The sequence below is a fragment of the Drosophila novamexicana genome, unplaced genomic scaffold (assembly GCF_003285875.2).
Source record: "Drosophila novamexicana strain 15010-1031.04,08,12 unplaced genomic scaffold, DnovRS2.1 tig00000564-arrow-pilon, whole genome shotgun sequence".
Classification (NCBI taxonomy): domain Eukaryota; kingdom Metazoa; phylum Arthropoda; class Insecta; order Diptera; family Drosophilidae; genus Drosophila; species Drosophila novamexicana.
In genome coordinates this window covers 3,963,201-3,991,160 of record NW_020824810.1, presented here as the reverse complement: position 1 = coordinate 3,991,160, position 27,960 = coordinate 3,963,201, and the positions used below count along the sequence as shown (strand labels likewise).

Genomic DNA, 27,960 nt, shown 5'->3' with positions numbered 1-27,960 from the left:
TAAATTGTAAATTAGTTTTTAGTTTTAGTTAATTTTAAAACGAAATCCAAATCAAAATCCAAAATAAATAACTTAAACTTAAACGAAAACAATTCCGTTGACTTTTATATACCTGGGCAGGTATTTATTTACCTGCACTGAATGTGTGCCCAGTTGATCCTGTGGAGAAACCTTAGAGCGAGCAGCTGCACGAATCCTGCTGCTGCTTGACCTCGAGAGTGCGGCACACGCGCGGCGACCTTCGGCCCGTTGGCGAGCGGGGGGTTGCCCAAATTGCTTATTAATGCGATTAGAGGAGAACGAGGCGAGGCGAGTCGGGGCGACTCCTTCTGCTTGTCACACGCAGCGCATCCTTTGCAACTGTCGCGCCGTGTCCTTGCCACTGACAGCATGCCACATTTGCCGCTCGGGCCACCCTGGCACGCGTCAGGTTGCCTGCAGTCAATGCGTATCAATTGTCCTGGCTAATTAATTGCCGCATCCGGCAGCCTGCCGTGTTTGTTTGCCATTTACCAATTGTCATAATTGAGAAATCATCGGCACAAGGACACAACACAACTGGCCCAAAAAAAAAAAAACAACAACTGAGACACGGCAATCAAATTCGTATTCAAGGGAAACATGTGTTTCGAATTGTTCAAAATTGTGCTCAAAGGGTGTCAATTGCTGCGCTTATCAACACCAGCAAATCCCGTTTAACTCCAGCCGAACCCTTAAGCCCAGATACTTTATCTGTATCTTCCTCTGTCAAAACATGTTTTGACAGCGCATAAAAAATGTGCTCAACCCCTTTCGAATCACTTTCGGGGGCTGCAGTTGGGAATCTCAGCCAAGTGGCAACATTTTATGATTTGATAATAACAGATAGCGCACACTCAAAATAACAAAACATGTGGAGCATGCTCGACTAGAAGCTGCCCTGTAGTCAGCTGCTCTCCTTTTGCATAATCCCGCTTGAAAGTCATTTATATGTTAGACCACAATCGAAATGCGAAATCTGTTTGTCAGTAGGTCTTCTAAGCTGCGAGCTATGCCTTGAAAAGGAAAGCAGCCAATCGATATTTATCGATTTTTCGGAATTTAGTCGAAGTTCTTGTTATTATCAAATAAACTAGATCCTTGTAAATATATAAATATAAAGTTTGCTAGGTCTAGCTCTGGTAATCTATAAGACATGTCTAAGAGACCACGTTTTGAAATCGATATATATCGATTTGGAATTAAGTCAAAGATTTTGTTGATATGAAATAAACTGGATCTTTGCGTTTGTCTAAATGTAAATTTAGATATGCCTAGCTCTGGTGACCTATAAGATATGTTTTAAAGACAAAGTTTTGAAATCGATATTTATCGATTTAGTCAAACATATATCGAAACAAAGCAACCGAACACTGCCTGAGCTTTAAATGCCTATGAAGAATATATATTAAATGTATGCTTTATGGAATCGAAGAGGTATCCTTTTGCCTCCAGCCTTCATTATACTCCTTTAAAGACATATTCAATAAGTACAGGGTATCCTGAAAAAAAGGAACAGCGAGTCGACCCTGGGGACCTGGCTCAGGGGTCCCGGGTCTAGAAGCAAGTAAATTAAAAAGCGCAAGCGGAACGTTTGGCCTCAAGTGTGGGCAGGGCTGGGCTGGCTGTGGGCTGGCTGTGGGCTGGTGAGGGGTGGTGCGGGTGATGCGGGGCATGTGTTGGGGGCGGGGTAAACAACTCGATTAATTCCTGTTTGGGGGTGTGACTGCCCGGTTTGCAGGTTGTTGATAATTAATCATGTGGGGATTAAGTTGTTTTTTTGGCCAATGCAGAAATATCAGCAGGGCAGGTTTATTGAAAAATTATGCGCCATAAAAAAGGCAGCAGAGAAAGAGAGAGTGCGAGAGGGAGGGGGGAGATAGCGACAAGCGAATTACAAGCGAATTGCTGTGGATTAGCGAGCAGCAGCAGCAGCTGCTAACAGAAAAGTTCGGCTTTAAAGAGTTAACAGATTTCCGATTGCCAAACAATATAAACGCGATATTATTATCAATTAGGCGGCCGTATCTAATTCGAGACGCGATTCGCTTTTATTGCGCTCAATCAATGGCATTTGGCACTCGAATCAATGGCTGCCACTTCATGAGAACTTCTGCTCCCACAAAAACACACACACGCACACACACACACACACACACACACACACGCACAATAACAATGCATAATTCAATAGCTCAAGGCCCAGCCCAAACGCATTTATGAAGCTAAAACCTCACCTCTCTGTCTCCGCCCCTCCCTGCCCCTCCTGTGATGTACAAACAAAATTAAGTTTTATTGGTGCGCAGTCGACGCTGCGATGATGCGTGAGAGCTGAAGATGATGAGTGGGAAATTGAGCGCAGCTGAGACACCAGGCCCCCAATCCTAAGCCCAAAAACCCAGCCTCTGTTCAATACTTGAGCCTCTTTATAGAAATCTATTCTTAGCTCGGCAAAAATGGGGTATGCTGGTTTTTGTGAAAATGTATGTAACGGGCTGTCGATTCATTCTCTTTCCTGTGCTAACTTCTTCTGTTCACAAAATATCGATAAATATCGATTTTGACACAAGGTCTTTTGAGCATAACTCGAGAACTATAAGAGCTAGATATATGAGGTTATCTATGGAGGTTCTTGTGTAGTATATAAAGATTGGGAATATTTCACTTTTTGGTTATCTTTTGTAATCTTTAGTATTTATAGAGCTATATGCTTGGGCCTGGGTATATACACTTTTTTGCATACCATATTTAAACCCTGAAAATTTCATGAAACTCAAACATCAAAGGCCCGAGTTAGGCAAGATAGAATTGGGTAAAGTCCTGAGCTGGCGGCCCGCGTGCTTGTTTTTGCATAAAAGACAGCTAAAATGCTTACACTAACAACTCGACGCTGTGATTGGGATATGTGCCAGTCGGGCATACCCGACTAGAGCATTCTGACGGCTTTTCATGTATGTTTTGTTTTGTTTTTTTCTGATTTCTTTTAATAGTGAATTAGCACCTCGCACTGTCGGCCTGTCAGTGTTTGAGTTGGCTTTATGGCCATCATCTGGCCGACTGTTTGTCTCTATCTCTCGCGGGCTGCCAGTTGCCCACTTTCCCAACCCAAAACGAACCGTCGGCATTCGCACAAAAGCCAGCTTTGTGTGTGCGTCGGCCCGGGCGACCGCAATTTAGACATCGACAAGTCCACAGCTTTGCCCCGCTCTTTATGATGTACGAAATTCACACTAAGTGTCAATGAATATAAAGTGATCATGGCATAGTCACAATCACAGTCACAGTCACAGTCACAGCTGTTCCTTGGCGATCGGCGAGATCTGAGCCCCCCTTCAATGTTATACAACTAGCTTCATTCCCAGCTTAGTTGTGCCATTCATTTCCAACAGGAACAAAGCTTAAAAACCGCCCAAAAAAATGAACACCATACAACAAAGTTGGAGCCTAAGCCGCATAAATACACATGAATACAAAGAGAAGCTCTTCTAAATTATTGGGCCATACTCTAGAGTATCTTGCCTATGATAACAGCTAGTTATAGGTAGATGGATAAATAAATAAGTATATAAATAAATCTATCCATATCCATAAATCTATCTTATGTATTAAATATGCATGGGATATGAGTTATTTGAAAATAAAAGAACTCTCTGCAGGATAAATGTAGATTGGAACTTTAAAAATCTTTAAATCTTTTATTTAAATGAAAGCATTTTCTTTGGGTTACAAAAAGGTTTCATAAAAGCATACGAAAATCAGAAGCTACTAATCAGGCCTAGGAAATAATATAATAAAAATTTGATAAATATTAAAATGTATCTATGGACTTAAATTTGTTGCATAGTGTACTTAAAAGCATGTTTAGTTTTATGTGAAGACCACAATTAAGTTTCTTATTGTTTTCTGTTGTTTTTGAACAGCTTTTGCAACCACTTGCGGTTTCCTCATACACACACACATCTTACACACATCTCACACACACCTCACACACACACCTCACACACACTCACGTCTAGCTCGATGGCATGAATAAACATCTTTGTAAAATGATAATGCCGTCGCACAAATAATTTCACACATTTAACGCATACACAGCGCCCAGTCAATCAGTCAAGCAGTCAAGCAGTCAATCAGTCAATCGGCCAGTCAATTAGTCAGTCGTTTGTGAAACACGCATAAAACATGTCCACACACATAACTTATTATAATATGTCGAGTCGCAACGGATCACAGCGAAACGGAACGGATCGCGCGCGTATTGGCTATGCTGTTCAGGAGGGGGAGTTGGTAAGGGGGGTGGGGTGGGAGGAGGTGTTCCGCTGTTTTGGCAGTTGGCCAATTTGCACGCTGTCCATTAACATGGCCATGCGCCGCTTATCTAACGGCGGGTCCAGGCATTATTCTGCTGGTCTCAACATTTTCATGGATATTAACATGCGATAATCGCAACAATCGAAACGCGGCCAAAACAACAACAGGGCAGTTAAATAGAGGGGGGAGGGAGAGGAGGGGGAGAGGAGAAATTCGAATGATGTCAGCAATTTTGCATTTCCATATGCGATTCGCTGCGGTGCAATTGGCAAAGCGACAAACGCCAAGGGTGGACTCTGGACTCTGGACTCTGGCTTTGGGATTGGGATTGGGGGTTCGGGACATTAAGGCTGCGTGATAAGCTTCCGGGTAATTGCAATGGCAGCACACACAGACAAACGAAATTGCCCTGAAAATCGGACCAGTTGTGGGGGGGGCCAACAATAAAGCGAAATAAAAATCAATTGCTGTTGATAGATGCTGCGGCTGTCCGAAGAGCTCGGGTCAAGCGTAGAGTTGGCGGGGCCCAACAATAAATCTGCAGCTGAGCTAATGAAACTAGAATGATTGCGGCAATCACACACGGCTGTGGCGTGTGTAGACGTGTACGTGCCGGGCACTGGCTACGGCCAAGCAGGAGCGTCGGACACTGGGCTGTGGCTGCTGCCGGGCAATGCGCATGTCCTGCAACCAAATACATACATTTTTTTTTGTTCCTTTGGCATACATTATGTACACTTCGTCTCACTGGACCCATGCTCTTGACGGATCCTGCGCATTTGAACGTGTCAATTTTATTGCGGTTTGACTTTGTCCAAAAGCGGAGGAAGAACAAGCCGTCAGCAAAGCGGCCAGGAAAAGCCCTCCAAGGCGGTCGCTATATCCTGCCCAGCTCTGCTCTGCCCTGCTCTGCTCTGTCTTTAGTTAAAGTCGACTTTTTGGTTGACTTTATGATTTACAGCGCTCGTTTTTTTCGCGTTATTTTTTTAGGAGCGTTAATGGCCATCGTAAAGCCGCAGTGGGCCAAGTCGCCGTCGCAGTCGTCGTCGATTCGCGCACTGATTCTAAAAAATGAAAACAGTTTTTATGAATTTCTCACAACGCGACTTGGCCTGATCCTGTGCGTTGTCCTTTTTCGCCGTTTTCTACCATTTGTTTTTGTTGTTGTCGTTGTTTTTTTTTTTTTTGCCTTTTTACCTAGCCGAGTCGAGCCTGGCTCTTTTATGGGCAAACAAATGGCAGCGATTATATTCGGTTTCGGTTTTTGGTTCTGTTTTTTAGGCCATAAAAATTAGGCGGCATAAAAAAACTGCATTGGAATTCTAGTTCTAGTTTCAGATTTGTAGGTTTTCAGGCTTTGCAGTTTTTCCTCACGTTGCTGTTTACTTATTTTTGTTTTTCTTTTTTATAATTTTCGCGGAATTCGGAAGCGGAACAACGACGGCCCGACCTTGCCGTCTCTGAAGAGCTATTCAAAGCGAAACATTTGGAAATTGACTCGCTGCGGTGCGCGAAATATTTTTTAGAACTGACTTTCGAATCGTATGTCAATTGTCTTCGATCTGAGCTGATCATAAAAAAAAGCAGAAAAACGATCGGGCATGATTTTTTTATTATTGGCCTAAAAAACTAAGACGCGCCCAAAAGTCACAAAGGCCAAAAGGTCGTCCGAAGAGCGCAAAGTGTGATAAAGCGATTATTCACAAGGTTGCAAAATCAAAGTAGCATGGAATTAAATGGGAAGTTCGATTTGAGAGCGACTGAAACTGTTTTAAAAAACGATATACTGAAAGGCTGCAAGATGCGGGTTTTTTTTGTGAGTATCTAGAAAATAGAATGAAAATAATATTAATTCAACTTATATATCAGACTAGTTCAACGGATTGTACTTTATTTAGTCCATGAGCTAGTCGAAAATCGGATAAATGTCTTCCAATCTGGAAGAACCAATGGACTATGGAACCAATTTAACTATTTGTGAGACAAGTCCAACTAGCTATATCTCGCTCAGCTTGCACTCTATTTAATGCAATCGTAATCTGCCAGATGGGAATTTACTTAAAGTTTAGAAGCGACAAAAAGTATGTCCGATTTGCAACAGATATACATATATATGTATACGGCTTGTATTGATCAGGTCTTGCGATAGACTCTCAAGACTCTCCCAAATGACGTATAGTTTTAAACATCAGACTTTATTGAGCCGAGTTATTGTTATTTAAAGTTAAATGTTTCGAAATCAACGATCTTGGAATAATTTTAGATCTTCGAATAAACTAGCTTTGTGGGATTCGTTTGAAGGTGCTTTCATGTGTTCGGACTTTAGTTGAAATGGCAAATCTGTAAACATTAACATAACACAATAACATAATGTTTACATAATTTTATATAACATTTATAAAAAATTTGCATAACATTTCATGAAATTAACATAAAATATACCTTAAATATATACATTTAAATAGCTTTAAAATCTAAACTACTTTGCTTAAGTTTTTTTTTATATTTATTTTTGTAGAGTTTTCTCATAATTTTTTCGAATTTCCTTGCAGCACGTAATGGTTCGAGTTTCTTATGCAAGTCTCGCACAGTTCAAAGAGTTGTTTGCTGAGAAAAAAAGAAAACCTGATAGATTTGTACGTGGAAAACCGCAGGATGCAAATCGGAAAACCTCAACCTCAACTTCAAATGGCATTTGGCCGATGCGAATTCGCGCGAAGTTCGCAGCCATTAGATGCAGCTTTTTTGAACTGCGCCGCAGTTGCAGATGCAGATACATTCCCGAGTTGCATCCACATGCAAATTACGCAGATTAATTGTGGCAGCGGTCACGCCCCAGCACAACAAGGCCCAGGGTGTGTGTGTGTGTGCATGTGTGTTGTCTGTTACGTCAACAGCTACGGCAGCCGTGACCTTCGACCTTTTATGGTTGTTGTTGTTGTTGCTGCTGCTGCTACTCTTCTTTATGCACATTTTTTCACAGGCAATTTCGGTCTGCCGTTGCGGCTGCCTGTCCGGCCTGTCCGCGCCTGTGTCCTTTTTTGAGGATGCTAAAAATCGCGACATCTTAGCCAGAATTTCTGGCCGGATTAAGCATTTTATGGCCAGCAAATGCTGTCAATAAAACGCTAAGCGCTTCCCACTAATCTCCAACCGTAGACGTATCTTTAGCCATATCTGTATCTGTATCTGTATCTGTATCTCTGCTGGCTGCCCATGTATCTGCCGCTATAAATTTTGTATATTTTGTGTGTTCATTTTGTTTTTAATGCACCCAGCAGACCAACTCCCCCCCGCCCCTTGAGAGCCCGGCGGCAGCTGGCATTTGAAATGACATCAGAATGTGGTTCCGGAACTGTGCGCCAAATATAGTACAAGTATCTTTGAGTATCTCATGGATGCACAACGGTTTTGTGACAATGCAATCAATTAGCATACAATTAAAAAATGCTTAAACAAGGAAATCAACTCGAGCGGCAGACGCACAGCCTTATTTGTATCTGTATCTAACGAGGGCGCAACTGTATCTGTATCTGCAACTGCATCTCTATCTGCATCTGTATCTGTATCTGTATCTGTATCTTTGTCTGTGTCTGTGCAGATGCCTTGTAAGTGGGCCGCAGATCAAAGCGACGACGACAACATAATTGCCCGTTCACTTCACAGTTTTTTGATGACTTCGACATGGCCACAGCAAACACTTAATGCTCCATATATTTCAGCTACACTGCAAGAAATATTCAAGACTTTGTGCCGTAAAAATATGCTTCAAACAGGACTTAAATATTGGCTTTTGATTTTAAATACTTATTTCATTATATATATGTATATATATATATTTAATATTAAACTGAATTTAATCTCTATAAAATGTAGCCCGTAATTTCTTTATGAAAATAAGCACGGCTTGCCTTATTTTCAGTAGAACGGGCAGTTGCATATAAAAAGAAAGTTAAATTGAACTTTTGAATTAAAAACTAATACAAAATACATATTTTAATTTAATTAATTTTGGTTCGGTTCGAACTTACATTTGTCTGTGCATATCGATTGAAGCACACATGATTTTCTTACAGTGTACATTATGCAGCCCGAATCAGATTGTTGAAATATTGTATCTTTTATGTTGTTTGCGGCTTGTTGCGTCTGCTCTGGTGGCCCTTGTGGCGCCACAAGCTCCTTTTTGCCGCTGCTAATTGAGTTTTAAGTAGCCAGCGGCATCCACTTGAGCGCTGCGGAAGTTCCAGGTCCTGCATTTCCTGTTGCCGCTTGCCCTTGACAATGCCAAGGGCCTGTATGTGTGTGTGCGGGTGTGCTCTTTGGCCTGGCCAAAGTCAAACTCTAATCCACAAATATTTTCAACTCTTTGGCTCTAATCGCTGCTTCTAATCACTTCCACGAAACGCATAATTGTGCCATTGCAATTGATACGCTAAGTCGACCTGTATACCCTCTGTATATACCCTATATACAGACAGTTGCCCAGTTACCCGCAGCCAAGTGGCAAATCCGCGAGCAGACAATGCGCACAGAATGAACGACAAGTAGCTGCGAATTATCAATCCTATCATGCTTTTATGGCACGGTCCCAACACGTCTCCAGTTCAGCGAATTTTTGCATACCCTTGCCGCGGCGACCCGTCACCCCTTTTTATGGCGGACCGAGCTGATAATCCTTCTAAATGTTTGCATTAATTTCGAGGCGTAAACGGATTAGGGCGTCGGCGCTGGGCGTTGCCCGGCAGCCAGCAAAAACCGCCGACATAACGGATACCACTGACCTGCACCGGCAGCGTCGGCAGCGACGGCAGCGTCGGCCACGCCCCGCCAGGAGATGTACACAAAATGGATTTAAATCCTTTCGCATTTGCGCTGACTTCTGGACTAAAACTGCGCCTAATCCGGCGAACGGGTTGCGCCTGCTACTGCTAACGGGATTAACTCCGATTACTCCAGATGATCCGCAGAAGTCAATCTGCCTTCAACTCCCAAATCCCCGGGCCGGTGCAGCAAATCCAAGCTCTGCTGCAGTTGATATGTTTATTTGTTTGTTTTCGTTTGTTTTGAGAATTTCTGGCAATTAAGTTGGCGATTTGCTGCGCCTGGGCGGAGCCCTAGCCGGGGGCGTGCCCGCAACATACCTGTTGGCCAACTGCAGCAACAGCTACTTGAGCGGAAGCTCAAGGCCAAAAAGTCCGTTTTTTAGGCAGAACTTTGTGTTTTTCTTGACACTTTTTTTTTGTTTTTTTTGTAAATTGCGCAGATTATGCGAGGATTATGCATTGATTGCGTGCAATTATCATGTGCTGCTCCTGCCGTGCCTTGCCAAAAAATACCAAAAAAAAAAAAAAAGAAAAAACTGCCTTTACGATTCACGCTAAATCCTTTGAACACCCCTTTTGTCTGTTGCCTGGGTCCTTGAGCGTCGCTAGCTTGCGTAAAATTTCATAACCCTAGCAAGGATATTCGTGGAAAGCGAATGCAGCACAGTCACATCCTTTTCATATCCTTTTCGCCTTACCTCTTGCCAATCCGTTGGCTAAAAAAAACACGTCGAACGATTTCCGCGTATGCCGGCAGGTAAAACGCTTAAAAAACACACACAAATAAACAAACATCTTGCAAATGTTTCGCAATAAACACGCAACGCTTATATAACGAGTTGTGTGTCCTGTGCTGCCAGAGGCGCATACATATATGTATGTTGTATGGCACCGATGTATGGCAACCATTTTGTGAAATTGACGTTAATTGCGCGGCGGCGGCAATTGCAATTGCCGGCAATTATAAACTGTGCAGATGTGGCAGCAGCAGCAGCAGCGGGGAGCGGGGAGCGTGGGCGGGGGTGAGGTTGGGGGTGGTTGATAAATGTGCGTGATTTGGAATGAATGCGCATCGATTAAAACCGCAGGGCAATCAATTTGCGCCTTTTAACCGATTTCAACGCCAAATTGGCTCGAACACAACCAATTAATGTCAGAGCAGCAACAACAATACCAACAACAACAACAACAACAACCCCCGAGCAAAACAATTAACACACAGTGTGCGCAGGGGGCAAAAGGGTCGTCGTCGACGTTTAGACACATTCCACACGATAAACTTGCAATAAAGTCAAGTCGAGGCGTTTAATTGCCGTTCAGCTCGTCAGTTGTCTGTTAGGGGGCTGCCAGGTTTTTTGATTAAACGCACACCTGTAATGGCAGCGCCGGCAGCTAACGGTTACACAGCATCATCGCTGTACGCATCATATACCGCAATGAATAAGTGCCTATAATTGGCAGTTTTAGAGCATATTTGCAACGAGTCGACGGCCATTTTTATGCAGTTACGGTAAAAAGCTGTTTACATACGCGAGAGCTTACTTTTTACGCTCTCTCACACACACACTCACACACACACACTCTCTCTCTATCTCTGTCGCTCTCCGTGCTGCGCCGACTCACACTTGCTGCGCGCTGATTGGCTGTTTGGGCTTTTGGAGCCATTGCTCCATTTTTGTCAGCAGACACGCCCTGTGCTGCCGCTGCCGGGTCGCTGCTGCCGCGTCGCTGTCGACGTCGCCGCCGCTGCTAAGAACTAATAAAGTAAAATGAAATAAAATGCTGCCATAATTGAAGTCGTTAATGCTAAAACCATGAATACTAAAAAGTTTTCATTTACTGCAGCTGAGCTGCGGCTGTAATAACAGTAAATTGCATTGCTTGAACGACGCGGGTTGATGGTCGTTAACGTTTTGAGGGAATGGCTACTACACCACTAGAAAAACATATAGATAGCATACATACAATAAATTGTATATTTGTGCATTCGACGCTCTTTATAAAAACAAACATAACGTAACAACGTACTGGCCAGCACTACGTGACCTGTCAGACATAACGTAGACTTCGCAAAATTTTAGTACATTCATTCGATTCATAGCACTTAGCTTGCGCACGTCAAGCAGCTTGCGTTGCCACTACGGCTAACAAATATGGCAGCACCATAAGCGGCTACACCTTTTTCAATGCCAAAGTGTGACCATAGCATGAGCTGCGTTGCATATCGAATATATTCATGGTCGCATTGAAAACGCACCGATAGACGCCTGTCAACGATAGTTAACAGTGCCCTTTGAGGGAAACAGCATTTAACACTAGCTTAACATCGCATTCACACTAACATTAATATTCGGGAAAAAACATTGGAACGGGTTGGACGCGGAGAGCACACTTCTTCAATTTTCTGCGAAAAAATTCAATCAAAGCTCAGTAATAAGCGGTAATATACAGGGAAAATATTCGGCTAGCGTTTATAGTTTAGTTTATTGCAAACACGCGCATATTGTTTGTACACAACACAGTGCAGACAAGCAAGCGAAGCCAACGAAAAAATATCGGGGAATAAAGTGCGCTAAAAAAAAAAGTGAAATCTAATGCTAAAAGTCAATTTCTTATAGTCGCAAACGTGATTCAATAAATAACCAACAGGGCAATTAATTTATGTGACGAATTGTGGAAAATCGAGAATGGGAACGAAAGTGCAACAAAACGACGACGCTGCCGCCGCAGCGCCAGCGGCAGAAGCGGCCGCCACCCACAGCAACGCCAACGCCAACGCTAGAGCCACAACAACAACAACAGCAAGAGCAGTAGAAGCAGAGGCCGAGGCAGCAACAACAGCAAGCGCAACAACAACACCAACGCAAACAACAACGGAGCTAAAGTCACAAACGCTGCCCACACATAGCGCAGCGCCGACGCAAGTGTTAATCATTCCTGCCGCCCAGGCTTCCACGATGGCCACAAATGCCGCCAAAAAGATACGACGCGCCTTCTCCATGCCACGCAATCCGTTTCGCTGGTCGCGCAAATTCAAGACGATTGCTGCCACAGCCGGCACAGCTGCCGATGGCAGCAGCGTTAACGTCGGCAGCGCCAGCAATACCGCGATTTCGTCCTGTGTGAGCGGCGGTCGCGGACGCAGCGGCAGCATTGTCTCGCTCAGCAGCTACGGGGCGGCCTCTGACACGCCCATCGGCAAGGACAAGCCAAATAGGGCGGCGACCATTGCAGTCACCAATAACAACAACAACAACAACAACAACAGCGGCAGCAGCAGCAACAACAACAACAACAGTAAACGTGCGAGCGGGCAACAAGCACGTGTGATGCGCCGCTCTTCCTTCAGGAAATTTCTCAATCGCATCGCGCAGCATTTAAGCGCAACGGTGAATGTTGGGGTAAGCACTAGAAACTTAACTGTAAATATGCATACATGAATAAATATATACAATGCACGCACTGCTGTCTAGAGTGGGGCGCGTGTCGTGTCACGAGCACGCACGACGCTTCGCTTTGATATTTGAACGTGTCGTATTAGACAATTGCCAACACGCACCCATCTCTAGCTTGCACTACTGTCAACTACTTCTTTATATACAAGTGTGTACATATTTTCGCTTTCTTTGTTCAAAAGCAGCATCAAACTCCCCTCTGATAAGCAGCGCAGTCCTAACGACTGCTGCTGTGTTTCTCTCTCTGTGTGTGTGTGTGTATTTATAAAAACATCATTTGGTGTCGGCGTTATCGTTGCCTTTGTTTTGCTCTGCTTTGCCGCCTTTGTCTCTCGCTTGCACTTTGCTGCCGTCTTGTTTTTGTGCAATACATTCAAATAGTTTGACACGCATACATATGCATATATAAATGTATTTACACATGTGTGTCCTGCATTGCGTGCCAATTGTTCTTGTTGTTTGCCACCCACTGGGCCCGCCATACGCTGGCCAAATCGGCATTTGCCACGTTTCCATGTTTCGTTCGGCCGTTGTTATTGTTGTGCCCTCTGCTGAGTCATAGCGAAATGCGTGCGTTGATAACAGACAACGTATCGCTGTATCTTCTTCTTTCACAATACGTCTGAATAAGGCATGTAGTGTGGACAGCGAGATCTGGCAGAGAGAAAGGCGACAGAGCGCAAGTGAGTGTATGTTAACTATGTTATGTGGAATGTGAAATATGTTATTTACATAGTAATGTAATGTTGCAGACATGTATGTTTGCATGTAGGTCAGGTACCGTTGGGTATCGTATATATGTAAATTAATATGTTTTAATGCCGCTTCGATCACTTATTACCAGTTGCGATAAAAAATTTAAGAGACAAAGGGAGAGAGTATCTAGTGTGCGACTTGGCAAAGATTACGTTTATTTTATGGAATTTACAGAATAATTACCATGCGGACAGCGCATGGAAATTAATGTTATTTTTAAACAATTGCTGTCTCATTATTATTTTTATAATTTATTTAGCTGAGAGACCCTAAATTTGTTGCAGGTGCTGTGTGGGCGTTGGGCCAGAGTCTGCTATTGTTTTGTTTTGTATTTGTTGTTGTTGTGAGCAACAATTGTTCAAACAATTTGTGTAAATGTTGGCAACATTTGTTGCCGCGGCTGGCGCTATATAATAATAACAATAAACAAGAACAGCAACAACAGCAGCAGCATATAAAACTAGCACAAAAACAACAAAGCAGCCGGAGACAAAAGTTTGAATTCGTGCGTCGTTGGAGCGTAGCCGCAGCTGCCAATTGCCGCCCCAGCCCCAGAGGGCCACAGACAATGGACTCCAGTCCTGAGACGCGAGAGGCAACTCCTCGCGGCAGATTGACAAATGTGTGCCACGCTTCTCTGTCTGGAAGACAGAGGCAGAGGCACAAATGTAAGCCTGAAAGGCAAGTGCAGGGCGACAGTTGTTTACACTCAGCCTCAATTCACATTTGATCTAAAAATGTAAATACATACATATACATATGTGTGTGTGTGTGCATTTGTTGCCGTTGTAATAAGCTCGTTGATTAATTGTAGAGGGCAAGACCTTAGACTGCCGCTGATGACCTTTTACGCGCCTCGAATTCCTAAACGTTAGCACGAAAAACACAATTTCAAATGCACGAAACGAATTGAATTGGAGGCAACTTCAATGAAATATATATATATATATATATATATATATATATATGTATATATTCAATTGATGTACAGTGAAAGCACTCTAGAGCGAACAAATAGGCAGATGTTTGCTTTTAGGGGATTAGAATGGCTTTAAATACAGCAAACTCCTGATATATGTCAGTAAGTATTAAGAGCAAGGCAGCTGTCCGTTCGTAGAGCTTTCACTGTACTCTACATTTAAGTCAGCTGACCAAGTGAAGGCCTTATGTCATTAGCCAAGTTTCGGCTGTGCCACCTTTCACCAGCTGCCAGCTGCCACTCTGCTGACTGTTGCTGCGGTGAGGCAATTGCCCATTGTTGATGCTGATGCTGTTGCTACAATTGCTGCTGCTGCTGCTGCTGCTGCTAATGTTGTTGTTGTTGTTGTTGTGGCGATTACCTCACACTCCAGCTGTGAGCCTCGCTAGCTGATTTATGATTCACGCTGCAAGCATCTCGCATTGATTTTATTCAAATGGCCCAGCCAAAGCAAGTGCAATGCAATGCGAATAACCTGAAATAATAGCAACAACAACAACAGCAACAACTCAATTTGGCTTATTAAAATGCCAATTGGTGCATTGCGCGTGGGTCGACGTCGTCGTCGTCGCATTGTGCAAAAATTGCATGCCAAAAAAATGTATATATATGTATATATTGCGCACTAACGACAAACGGCAACAAAATGCCGAAAGTCTTTTCGGAAGGGGATGGAGGGGGTGGGGGGTGGTTCGCTAGACGGCATTCAAGTCAAACAAAAAATGACATTCAATAGTGAAACGTGCGACATGAATTTCACACGCCGTGCAATAACTGCCAGAGATGGCACAAACTAGAAACGTCTAAACAAACTCTTAAATATAGAACATGGAATTATATGGAATTACTCTGAATTTCCCGCTCTTGCCTTTGTGAAAGCAACGTGCGTGCTCGTGTCACGAACGACACGCGCCCAGCTCTAATAACAACACGTGATTCTCTTGTATGGCTGTTTGGCTAAACATACACAGGTAGGCTGGCAGCTGGCAGCAGGGAGGGGCTGCGGCTGGGGTTGGGTGTCATTTGCAAGCCATTTCCGCAAGCTTTCGGCCACCCAATGTTAGACGTGGAATACTATAGAGTATATGGTTGTTGTGTAGTAGCCAATGTTGTTGTTGTTGCTGCACTTGTTGATGGCCGAGATTAGTACGTAACAGCGTGTGCCTGCTGTGTGTCTGTGTATGTATGTGTGTGTGTGTGTGCTGATTTTCTATGATATTCAAGTGGCGTAGTGTGCGCGCCTGTGTGTGTGTGTGTGTTTCGCGTATTTCCGCCAGGCAAAAGCTAGCACGTAACTTTTGCGCTTCTTCTTGCTGTTGCTGTTGTTGTTGTTGCTGCAGTGCGAATTATTATTGTGTGTTGTTGGTTTTTACCGCACGTTTTCAGTTCTCTCTCTCTCAGGCTGTGCTGCGCGCTCTCTCACTCTCACTCTCTCTCTCTCTGTCTCTGTTGCTCTTCTGAATTTGCTTTCAAGGTAAAATCAATTGAGATCAAACTAATTGAAAATGTTTTTCAGAATGGGTGTGTTTTTTTTTTCACCCGTTATATTCTAGTATATCTCTGCCTCCATTTGGTGTGTGTATTATTGTAGCAGCATATTTTCATAAACAAATGTAAAAATAGTTGCCTTGCAGCATTAACGGCAATAGCAACAAATTTGCTCAACTATGCGTTAAGCTAGTTTTTTACTCAGCTGATAATTATAAAATAAGCTTAGATCAGCAGCCACAGTTCATTCACTCAAACTATTAATCAGTGTTGCGTCTGGCTGGAATTGTCATGTTCAGTGTTGCTAAGCCATGTTAGGTAATCAGCATCAGCACAAGTTGAATTGACTTATGTATACAACTAATCTATTTATAAGTGCGCTATCAGTTTACTAAACCAGACGCAGTCTGTTGCTAAACTGATTTAAATTAGTTTTACTCAGAGATTAATTTAGATTTTATTCAATTGCACATAATGGTCGCACGTTATAGCAATAGGCATATTGTAAGCTTAGCTTATATAGCATTCAGCTTTTCAATATATACAAATGTTGTAACACAATCTTTCACGCAATCAGCATAACTAGAGCATCTTAATCAATGGAAATTTCGCAGCATTGAGCTATACAAGCTAAATTTTCACAGCATTCAGCTTGCATACGGTTGCATACCTAACGGTATCATTTAACTGGTTCGCCAGACAGAGCTGAGCTCAATTGTTTTTATTTGTTTAATAATACTTCAGTGTGCTATACAAATTTAACCCTGAACTCTCGGCTTACGTCTTGATAAGTACATGTATGCCCAAAATTACAATCAAAGGTCATTTTACTAAAATAGCGCCCAGTATCTGAGAAATAAACTACAAAAATAGCCTGGAATAAAACCACTTGACTGCGATACTGGGGCTATAATGGTTAATGCCCCAGCATACAAGTGTCTAAAAAGCTAAAGACATACATATATATATATATATATATATATATATATATATAGAAGTACCTATATATATATATATATATATATATATATATATATATATATATGTGTGTATATATCACAGACATAATTAAAGCGTGAGTGCTTTATGCCTGACGTCAAAAGCTAAAATGTACGTCTCTTTAACCTAATTGCACACATAAATTTAAACTCGCAACGGCCATTATAGCGCCTAGACACTGTGATTATACATATACATATATGTATATCTATAGTATATATATAGGTACTTCTAGCTGTAATCAAAGTTGTCCACATAACGCAGTCGAGCGTGTTTGCTAGCCAAATAAAAAGTGCAAATTTGCCCAGCTAAAAACGGGACCATTTGTCCTTGTGGTATCAGAGAACATAACTAAACTGTGGAACTGTTGAATAAATAGCTGGCTAACGAATACTTATATTCACACTCACACACGAATATGTGAATTTGTTTTGCGTATCGCGCCACTGATAAGCAATTCACGCTGACTACACTCGAGGTGCTGATTGCGGGAACCTTGGCTGAATATCTGTTCTAGCCAACAAAAATGTGGGCGTGTCGGCCACGTGTGACGAGCGCGAGCGCGCGCGCCCCCTTTTACATAACCAGGCCCAGCCGTGGGCAAAAACAGTCGCTGCGCCAGGCATTCAATTATATGTAGGTAGATGTATTCATATCAAAGATCGGCTGATCAAAACATTTGTCAAGTGTTAAATACGCTGGCAAAGGCATTCATCAAATGTCTCAAGGTGTCAAGTGTATTTGTTCGATTGCATGTTTCGATTCAATTGAATTGGAATCGGAAACGTTCATACATCAAGTTGTACAGCTAATTGCATTAGCCAGAAATCGACTAGAGCTGTGTTTTCAACTATATTGCTTATGGGAGGAGACAACAATCAGATGTTAAAACACTTTGAACCACTCTTCGACTTCATTTGCCACACACTAATCGCCAAATCGGAGAATTAATCAAACATTTAAAAAAAAAATACTAAAATTAATTAGCAATCAATTTGAATGACGAATTCGTTCTTGTCACGTGAGCACCTATCGCTTAGCACCACAGCCTGGCAGAATTAGTTAGTGCAATGGAAGAGCACATAATCATATACCCTGTAGGCAGAAGGGTATCAGAGAGTTATGCAAATGCATGTCTGCGCTTATCAGCAACAAGATAACAGATAACTCAGAGACTGTGCGAGCCAGAGACAACAAATTTTCTCTATATTCAATAGATTTCTATTGAGAAGTTTATCATTCCCGAATCAAAATACTTATGCAGGGTAACTGCTAGTTGAGATATACTTGCCCAGATATTTTCAGCTTGTTTCTATTAATAAAATGCTGATATGACGCGTTAAGCATATGACGTTAAAGCAACTCGAGCCAAGCAAAAGTGATTCGTAATAGTCGAACTATGTAATTCGTCTGAAACATACAAATATCGAAACCTATATATATATAAATATGTGTGTGTGCGTGTGTGTGTGCGGGTATGCGATTTTAACATGATTACGTATACGTATTTAATTTATAAATTCCAAAACAAAGCTGACGAACCGGTAGAACAAACGACTTTGTGGCTCTCTGGGCCAAGCCTAGTTTCAGCTAAGCTGTTATTTCATTCATGCTGGCTTTTAAGTCGGCATCAAATAATGACAACAACAACAACAACGACGACGACGACGTTGTCAATTATCTACAATTATTTAATAAAACGTAAGCGTAACAGCAACAACAACAACAACAACAACAATTGCTGCCACTTGCAGTTACGCAAGAAAAACAACAACAATAGCAAATATAGTCATAGTACTCGATTACTTTTAGACAGATAAGTAATCGATGCCTGCGGGCCTTATCGAGACACAGTTTTTACCGCATAAACAATTTGGCCAATGGAATTTTTAGAAAAAATACCTACAACACCTGCCGCACGAAAACCCCTTCGAGGCACAGTGAACAAACAAATCGAATGATTCGAATAAATAACCAAATAAACCAAATAAATTGTATTCACAGCCCGAAAGATAAGCTAACGTATATATCTCTCTCTCTCTCTCTATATATATATATATATATATATATATATATATATCAGCCCGTTGTTACTTGAAACTCGGCTCGTATTTTCAGCTTAAATATAAATATAAACAAAACAAAAGCGCATGCAAAAACAAAAGATAAATGCGCTAAATTTATAAATAATAATGATGATAAAATTGCTACAGTAAATTGAGACAAGCGGCGACAACGGCACAGACAATCACTTCTAAGACTGGCCAGCTCAATTAACAAATATAAAAACAAATAAATAAATAAATAAAAACTAGATAGAAGAATTAAGAGCAGGCAGGCAGACAGACAGACAGACAGACAGACAGACCGAACATTAAATACTCTAGCAAAAATATAATATACATAATTACAAATTAAATAGATAGTTACATTTGACAGTAAACTAGAATAGAAATAATTGAAGTAACAGCAGGAATACCCCTAATATTAGAATATATCTAGTTCCAGTTTGCAGCCTTTGACTTGATTCTGGTCACAAAATAATCTTGCCAACATATAATTGATAATTATCATTGACAATAAGCTAGCTTGAATAGTTTGAGTTTCTTTAAAAGATATTTTCTTCAGCAGCTTTGTCTTATTACGAATAAAAGCAAGAATATCCCTAATATCTAATAATATCTATTTCCGGCTTAAATCCCTTGTTATGCATTTGTAAGCTTTCACTTGATTCTGATTACAATTACCAAAAATAACACAACAAAAATTATTTTATAAATATATTTTCTTTGTCATCTATCGAATAAAAGCCGGAATATCCCTACTATTTGATTATATCTACGCCCAGCTTAAATCCCTTTCACTTGATTCTGATTGCAAGTGTCGCATTCGTTTTATACTCGAAATAACAATCGATTAAGTGGCTTTTGTAAATTGTTATTAATGAATTATGAAATCTTGTTGTTAATTAAAACTAACTACAGATCATTGACCCTATAAAATGTAGCTCTAAACAACAATTCTTGTTACTATTTTACAGCAATTTGTTAGTGCTGCGCACAAAGCTGACGAGTATAGATATAGATAGATATAGATGTATATGAATATGTATTTAGATATATTGCCGTACCGGTTTCGCTGGCCGGCTAATGCGGCGTATGCGCAATGCCAGAACACGAACAGTGGAAACAGACGACGTCGCCGTCTCCAGCTGTGCGAGAAATGCTTTACATTTTGTCTGACGCTGGCCACAGCGATTAGGTCACGAATATATATACATATGTATATATGCACATATAACTGAACATGCGTTAAAGCAAATTCCACTCAATTTACTTATTGAGGCTCGTCGTCGGACATTTGTGCGTTTGAAATGCCTTTGATTCGACAACTGGGCAAATTGAATGCCCCGACTCGCCTTGCCTTGCCTCGTCTCGTCTCGTCTCTCGGCCGTCTTTCGGCTGTGTCTTAGCTCAGCTTATAGCATTTGTTTTTAATTGGGCTTTGTTTAATTGACTAAGCTGCTTTTCGGCTTAAATTCAGTTCCTCAAGTCCAAACATCTAATCGAATTTTGTGTTGAATAAATGCGTAATAATTGACCTGAGCAAATCGCTCGATTTATGTAACGAAAAGGAATGATTTAATGGAAAGGAAGTACTTGGGTAATCAATAGCTCTATGGAACCCTAAATACTGAATGTTGGCAAAGAAGAGCCTAGTCCAGACGTCGTATATGGCCAGACCGAATTGTTGTTGTTGTTTATGAATATAAACTAATTGGAATTTTGTCTTCACAACTGAAACTAAAACTTTTTTCGCCTTTTTTGAAGGGTATACAAATGTTGTATATCTATATAAACTGACCTTCACTCGGTTGGCAGACAATATATCAATTTGCAATTTGAAATCTCTCCCCGCTGTCAGCTAGGATATATTTTTGTGACCTTATTCTAACCAGGCGGGGGTGCAGGGGAAGGGGCACACTCAATGACATTTGTCCATTTGTCGAGTGCAGTACGTTCCAATGCCAGCGCAATGTCAATTGAGATAAAAACAACGGATGCCGGGTTCGCACTAAAATAAAATAACAAAAAAACAAAACAACAACAACAAAAGCGCCAATAACTTGTTGCTGACACACTCATGAATGTATTCATCGAGCGTGGGCCAAGGGGTGGGTGGGTGGTCATTCACCGACATTCACAATTCACAAACAATGCGAATAGTTCAGAGTGTGCTTAGGATTGGGATTGGGTTTGGGCTGGGGATTGGAATTGGTGTCACGTGCACTCGGCGAGAGTTAACAATAAATCGCTAATGACATTGCTCAACCTGGTTGAGTAGTGTATGTTACACTTATGTTTAGGATGTTTAGTGAAATTATTGCAGAAATGAAGGCGAATTAATGCTAACGACTAGCCGATACTCTACCAAACTTTATATACTATTATATTCGAATATCAAGTCAATGCACGTCTTAAACTTGAAGAGAAGGAAAAGAAAACCTTTTAATTTTCTCATTACTTGATTGTATTCTTATTGATTGACAAACTAATGTGCAATACGAGAAGCTGGAGCCTGCTCCGCCTGCTTCTAGCTGGTTAATCCTCCACAATGTGCACCAAACTGTCTTCACTTTAGTTTACTATAACTTAAAATGAAGCAGCATCAAATAAATACTAATATCTAGCCAATAATATATGGCTGAGACATAAAACCCAGCTCGACACAAAACTTTCCGCCGTCGGCTGCAACAAAGTTGATTATATATTGCCGGCTATTTAAGTTAAATATTTAAGCTGAACAACTAACACTTTTAAGTTATGGTCCTTTCTCTTTTCTCGAATCTTTATAACTGGCTGCAACCATCTATCTTTATCTTATTAATTGTATCTATCTGCAACCGCAAACGCAGTCGCCCGAGAACAACACGGCGCAACATCGCACAACTTTCATAGAAATTGTGCCATTCTACACCGGATGCTGGCGACGAAAAGAGGTATGATATGAGATGCCCTTCGTATCGTTACCTTTGTGAAATCCTGTCATGCTCCAAGATCAACACTCCCAATCACCAAGTGCTAACCCAACCCACGCCAGCTCCAAGTCCGCTTTTCTGTTTGCCCTGGCCAATTTTATTGGCAACCGTTTTTTCCCCTCTCCTCTCCTCTACCCTACCCTTTATTTTGCGCTTTTTGCTTGTTTCTATCTATTTTGATTTCTTTGGCCTAGAGTCTTGCGTGGGTTTTTCTCCATAAAAAGAAAAAACAAACCGGCTCTTGATTTCTCTAAGCGCTTCTTTTGGGTTTTTATTTCTTTCTTTCCATTGACTGGCCCCATGACGTTATGAGCTTTAAATGTTTGCCCTCTATAAATTATGGCCCACACTCGAACTCGAACTGATTTTGGTTGCGTTTGCCAACATTTCGAGCACTTAGCATTGACCTCAGAGTCGACGCATAACCTTTGACCGTTTGCCTTCCTTTGTTTTGTTTTGCTTGCAATTTCATAATATAATTCACTTCAATTTTCAGTGCAACACGAAATTGCGTTAAGTCCAACCAAGAAGCTTGTTTATAATATCGTAAATCCGTTCGACCTGCCCCCCCTCCCCCTCCCCGCACCCTGCCTTCCCCTTTGAACGACACGTGCGCCCCTTAATGCTCCATTTACATCATTACAAATGCACTTTTTTATTTACTATATTCGTATATTCACCAGATAGTGGCTCTTCGTGGTTTTTGTTTACGCTTTTAATTTGTGCGCCAATTTGTGTTTCTTTTTCTTCTAATTCTCTTCATGCCCTTTCTTTTTATTGCTTGGCATTGCTTTAGTTTATAAATAGCTATAATCTAGCCTGAGATTCGAACCAGCATCCAGCAGCCTTTTAGCCTTATTATGCCTCAGCATGTACAGCGCATTTATTTCTTATACTCTTTCTTGATTTAAAGTTGGAAAAGTTTGAACTTAATTCAATTCAGCTGCATTTATCACGCTTAACTAACTTTAATAGAGCTCTTATATGTTTTTGCCTTAACTCTAAATCATTAATGATTCATAAACAAATTAAAAATACCCTGTATTTATTGGCGCAGCAAACCTCGTACCAATTGGCTTTCAGTTCTGTTTGTTAGCTCTGTTATTAGCGCAGTTATAGAGTAGATATCTGAGCCTATATTTATCTAGCATTATCGCCTATAATTCGCATATTAAATATTAGCACAGAATCTGTGTACTATAACGTGATATTGTGTCCAAGTCAAGATAAGCTCCGAGCGGACCAACAAATTGTTTGCTTTATTGCTTTTCCTTTTTTTTTTGTTTGTTGCTGTTTTTTTTTTGCTAAATATTTCTTCATTTATCGCAAATTGGCGCTGCTCTAAACAATTTTTAATTGGCAACGAAATTGAAACCCAATTGCCGCAATCCTCTCCCCCCCACGTAACCCCTGCCAGCATAGTCCGCTGGAAACGAGTTTCCTCGCACACTCTACAAATAATTTCCCCCCTCCTCCGTCTTACAGGCGAATAAACATGGCCAAGCGAGCATGGGAAATGGGAGTGCGAATGGGGGCACGGAACGTGTGCCGCCCATTGGTGGCTATCAATGGCCCGCGGATCAGACGCCCGGCGTGATGGGGCTAAAGAATCATGGCAACACCTGCTTCATGAACGCGGTGCTCCAATGCCTCAGCCACACGGACATCCTAGCCGAGTACTTTGTGCTGGATCAGTACAAGGTAAGCTCCAAGCGACATTTATAGACTTCGTATTGAAATATAGCCTTCTGGTTTGCAGGCGGATCTGAAGCGCCGCAACAAGATCAACTCGCGCAAATTTGGCACCAAGGGCGAACTAACCGAGCAACTGGCCAATGTGCTGAAGGCCCTGTGGACCTGCCGCAACGAGAGCGATCACAGCACCAGCTTCAAGGCGGTCGTCGATCGCTATGGCACACAATTCCGGAGCTCGACGCAGCACGATGCGCAGGAGTTTCTGTTCTGGCTGTTGGACAAGGTGCACGAGGATCTGAATACCGCGAGCAAACGGCGCTACAAGAGCATCAAGGTAGGTGCCATTGAATTACACGCCCTTATACCCGCTCATATTAGAATTTGTTCAACACACAGAACTCGTACGGGCGCTCCGATGAGATAATTGCCGCCGAGACCCTGGCGAATCATATACGCTGCAACAATAGCTTTGTACAGGCCGTGTTTCAGGCACAGTTTCGCTCCTCGCTGACGTGTCCGCGCTGCCAGAAGCAGTCCAATACCTTCGATCCGTTCCACTGCATATCCGTGCAGCTGCCGCAGCTCACCCAGGTGACCATCTTTGTGACTGTGGTCTTCATGAAGCAACAGCCGCGCCAGCTCAAGATGGGCTTGCGTGTCCCGGCCGGCTCGCCCATTGTTGCGCTGCGCGAGCAGCTTCAAGAGACGGGCATTGCCCCCGACCGCATGGTGCTGGTGGATCTCAGCTCGGAGGGATTCACACGTGTTTTCTACGACACTCAGCCCGTAGAGACGCTGAGCAGCGTGGAGAACATCTACTGCATTGAGGTGCCCGAAGTGAGTCCATCGCCAAAGGCCTCCTTGGATGTAGCGCCTGCGGATGCCGCCGAGAAGCCGGCAGCTGCGTCACATTCCACGGATCTGCTGTTGCTCGTGGCCAATGTTCACAGGACGACGGCGGGAACGGGAGCGGGCGAAGCTGATGCCAAGGACGTCTGCGCGCGCTTTGGTGCACCCTTCAGCATGAAGGCGCCCAGGGATTGCAGCTACCAGGAGCTGCAGAAGCGCATGCTGCGCGAGATGTCCGCACTCCTCAAGCCGGAGGTCTTTTCCTATGCAACGCCGTTGACGGATATGTTTAAGATACGTCTCCAGGATCCCTCCGCCGATCCGGATACGTATTTGGAGCAGGTGGAGCATCCGCTGCTCACCGAAATGATCGATATGGCGCTCTCGGTGCTCTCTTCAGAGGCGGGACCCACACACATTAAGCTGCTGCTGGAGTGGAGCGCGCCCGAGACGCATTTCGTTCAGCTTCAATCGGATGCAGATGCCATCGTGGAGCACGAGAGTGTGGCGCGCTTGAGCGCCAGCAAACCCAACGATACCGCCACCCTGACGCTGGAGCAATGTCTGGAACATTATACCAAAGCGGAGACGCTCAGTGCGGAGGATGCCTGGCGCTGTCCGCATTGCCAGCAGTATTTGCCCGTGGTCAAGACCCTGGGCCTCTGGTCGCTACCCGACATTTTGGTTGTGCACTTCAAGCGGTTCCGCCAGCACCAGGCCAAGGGACCGCAGGCGGCCAAACTGACCACCATGGTCAAGTTTCCGCTCACCGCATTCGACATGTCGCCGCATTTGGCGCGCGGCGTGCGCGAGTGCAACGGCGGCAACGGCCTGGGTCATGCCATGGAGCAGTCCAATAAGAAGTCACGCGCTGGCGACTCACGCTCCTCGACGTTGAATTCCCGCACGGAGCCCAAGGATACGCGCTATGATCTGTATGCGGTCTGCTATCACCAGGGCGATACGCTGGAAACGGGCCACTATACGGCAGCCTGCAAGAATCCATACGATCGCCGGTGGTACAAGTTTGACGATCAGCGCGTGAGCAAAGTGCCCGAGGTTGACATCGAGCAGGACATCATCAACAATGAGGCCTATATGCTCTTCTATCAGCGACGCAGCGTCGATCCAGCCGCCGAGTGTTCCGGCTCCAGTTCCAATTCGGGCGATCATTGGGTCTCGCGCATTGCACCACCTACAGCAACTGTTGCCAAGGAGAAGGACCTAGCGACCACGACCACGGAAGCGCCAGAACCGGTTCCAGTCGTAGCTGAGAAGTCAACCGTGCCCAAAGCTGTGGCTCTGCCCATTCCCATACCCATTGCTGCTTGCGAAATCGAAGAGGAGCCTGAGGGTAAGTACTGCACGTATTAGATTTTCGAATAGCCATGTTAATCCTTGCTCTTCTCCAGTTGTTGCTGCAGCAGATACGAAGTCCGCCTCGGCTCACGACCTGCTGAACATTGAGGCATTAGCTTTTGCCGATGCAGATTCCGAGATGGAGTCGGCTCCGCCGGCTGAGTTAAAGGCTGAGCCCGCTGCGCCTTTATCCACGACTCCAACGCCACAGCCGTTGCCTGAACCCGCCAACGCTGCCGTAGAAGAAGCTGATGCCGCGCAAATCTTTGCCATGGACGAAGACTGCCCTGAAAAGCAGCGTGAGGCAGCTGCTGCACGCGAAACCGCGCCCACCTTGGCGGCCACTGAGCCAGCCAGCGAAGCACCAACGCCTGTGGAGCCCACAACCAATGGCCATGCGGCCAGTTCGGGCACATCCTCAGCATCCAGTTCGGCTTCATCCGTAAGCTCGCTCTCACCACGCTCCCTGAACACCTCCGTAACGGCGGCTACCACGCTGCAGAGCAAGTTCAATGGCCACATGACGCTGCTCAACGGCAATGCGACGCCGCAGTTGTCTTCCAGCCTGCAGCTGTCGCGACATGCGCTGCACAACCACCACTGCAACCACAATTGGCACGGCTCACGCAGCAGCGTCTCGGCCATCGAGAGTGTCACACAGCAACAGCAGCAGCAGCAGCAACAACAGCAGCAGGCGGCGGCGGCTAGCCTGAGTCTGCGGCACTCCTTCTCCACCAGCTCCAATTATAAGTTGCGCGACTGCAGCGAGACATTATCTTCGCTGCTGCGCAACTCGGCCAACACGTGCAGCAAGGACACGCTCCTCTTCATTGATCAGCAGAGCCATCATCACACGAGCGGCTTGATCGAGGACGATGACGATACGTACATGGGTCGCTCCTTGTGGGTGAGTGTGGTCTGACGTTTGACTAATTGATTGTTTGACTTAACTCTTAACTCTTTGCCAGATATCGCCCGTTACGCCACATAAGTTAATTACCGTCTCACCCAAGAATTAATGACGATATTGTTAATTGATTTGGATACGGACTCACACACACACAAACGCACTATAGCCATAAGCCTAAAGTTTACTTTATACTAAATATTTCGATCGATGAAGTTATATATATATACATATATATACATATTATTATAAGCTAAAAGATGTTATACACAACGTTTACTTTAACAATTTGCGATTTACAAACATATATACATACTCGTATGTATAATTATATATATACATATACATATACATTTATATAAACAGTTAGTTAAGCTATTTAAGTGCAAAAGTTGAGACGATTTTCTTTTAATTTCATTTTAAGTTAACTTATTGAAGAATAGAGAATTTTCTTGAAACGATTGACATTGCATTATATATATATATAATATTATTTATTTAGCATAATATGAAAGTACAATATGATTTGATTTTGATTTCTCTTCATGCAATAATTTTATTATTTCTTTGATATATGAACCTAATTTAACGCAGAAAGTGCATGGCATATATAAGAAGAGGAAATTCATTAGTTTTTTGTAACGAAACCAAGTTTCAAGCTGAGTATTCCATATGCATACGGCTTGTGTGTATATGTGTGTATATTTTCATTTCAATTACTACGTCTAGTATTCGCATTTTAATATTTACAAATGATATATAAACATGAAGAAAAAAATCAGGCACAGCTGCATATTTTTCTTTTTTTCTTGATATATATTAGAACGTAAGAGTTATACATTTGTAATGTATATTGTATGTGTAGGAAAGCATTAAACCAAAACAATATATTGATAACAAATGTTTAAAGACTTTGAAACATTGTTTTTTTTGCATAATTTGTACACTTTATTATGTACATCATATATATATATAATATATATGAACAATTCAACTATTGTGTGTTAAGAACATGTTTATTAATTGATGAATTGTGTATTGTACATTGTATTCATGAATAAACGTGAAATTGTTGGATATAAAATTTGCAAAACAAAAAACAAATCATTGGGCATTGAAAAATAAAAGAAAATGAAGCAAACTTTGGAACACAGTTGAAAGATGGAATGATATACGAAATACTAATACTAAGTAACTTTCCCTACATACCTGTTAATGCAGCCATATCTTTTGGGCAATAAGAAAGCGATAGATTTAATATTTATCTCGCGCCTGAATATGTG

The 27,960-nt window shown here is 42.7% G+C and overlaps 1 protein-coding gene across 2 annotated transcripts; it reads left to right on the top strand.

Annotated features, from left to right (window-relative positions):
• Positions 1 to 11,530: 11,530 nt before the first annotated feature.
• LOC115762090 (ubiquitin carboxyl-terminal hydrolase 43) lies at positions 11,531 to 27,428 on the top strand. Of its 2 annotated transcripts, XM_030704186.1 has the most exons (7): positions 11,531 to 12,553; positions 21,745 to 21,828; positions 23,353 to 23,568; positions 23,627 to 23,896; positions 23,959 to 25,765; positions 25,824 to 26,677; positions 26,739 to 27,428. In XM_030704186.1, exons 1-7 carry the CDS (start codon positions 11,840 to 11,842, stop codon positions 26,787 to 26,789), a joined length of 3,996 nt encoding a protein of 1,331 aa, XP_030560046.1. In that variant the 5' UTR covers positions 11,531 to 11,839; the 3' UTR covers positions 26,790 to 27,428. The 2 variants fall into 2 exon arrangements, with proteins under 2 accessions (XP_030560046.1, XP_030560048.1); XM_030704188.1 differs by lacking the exon at positions 21,745 to 21,828.
• The last annotated feature ends 532 nt before the right edge of the window (positions 27,429 to 27,960 follow it).

Excerpts from the sequence above, each read along its gene's own strand:
- LOC115762090 (XM_030704186.1), top strand. The coding sequence starts at position 11,840 with ATGGGAACGAAAGTGCAACAAAACGACGACGCTGCCGCCGCAGCGCCA. Across the intron at positions 23,897-23,958 it reads GGCGCTACAAGAGCATCAAG|AACTCGTACGGGCGCTCCGA; the intron begins GTAGGTGCCATT and ends TTCAACACACAG. Across the intron at positions 26,678-26,738 it reads ACATGGGTCGCTCCTTGTGG|ATATCGCCCGTTACGCCACA; the intron begins GTGAGTGTGGTC and ends ACTCTTTGCCAG.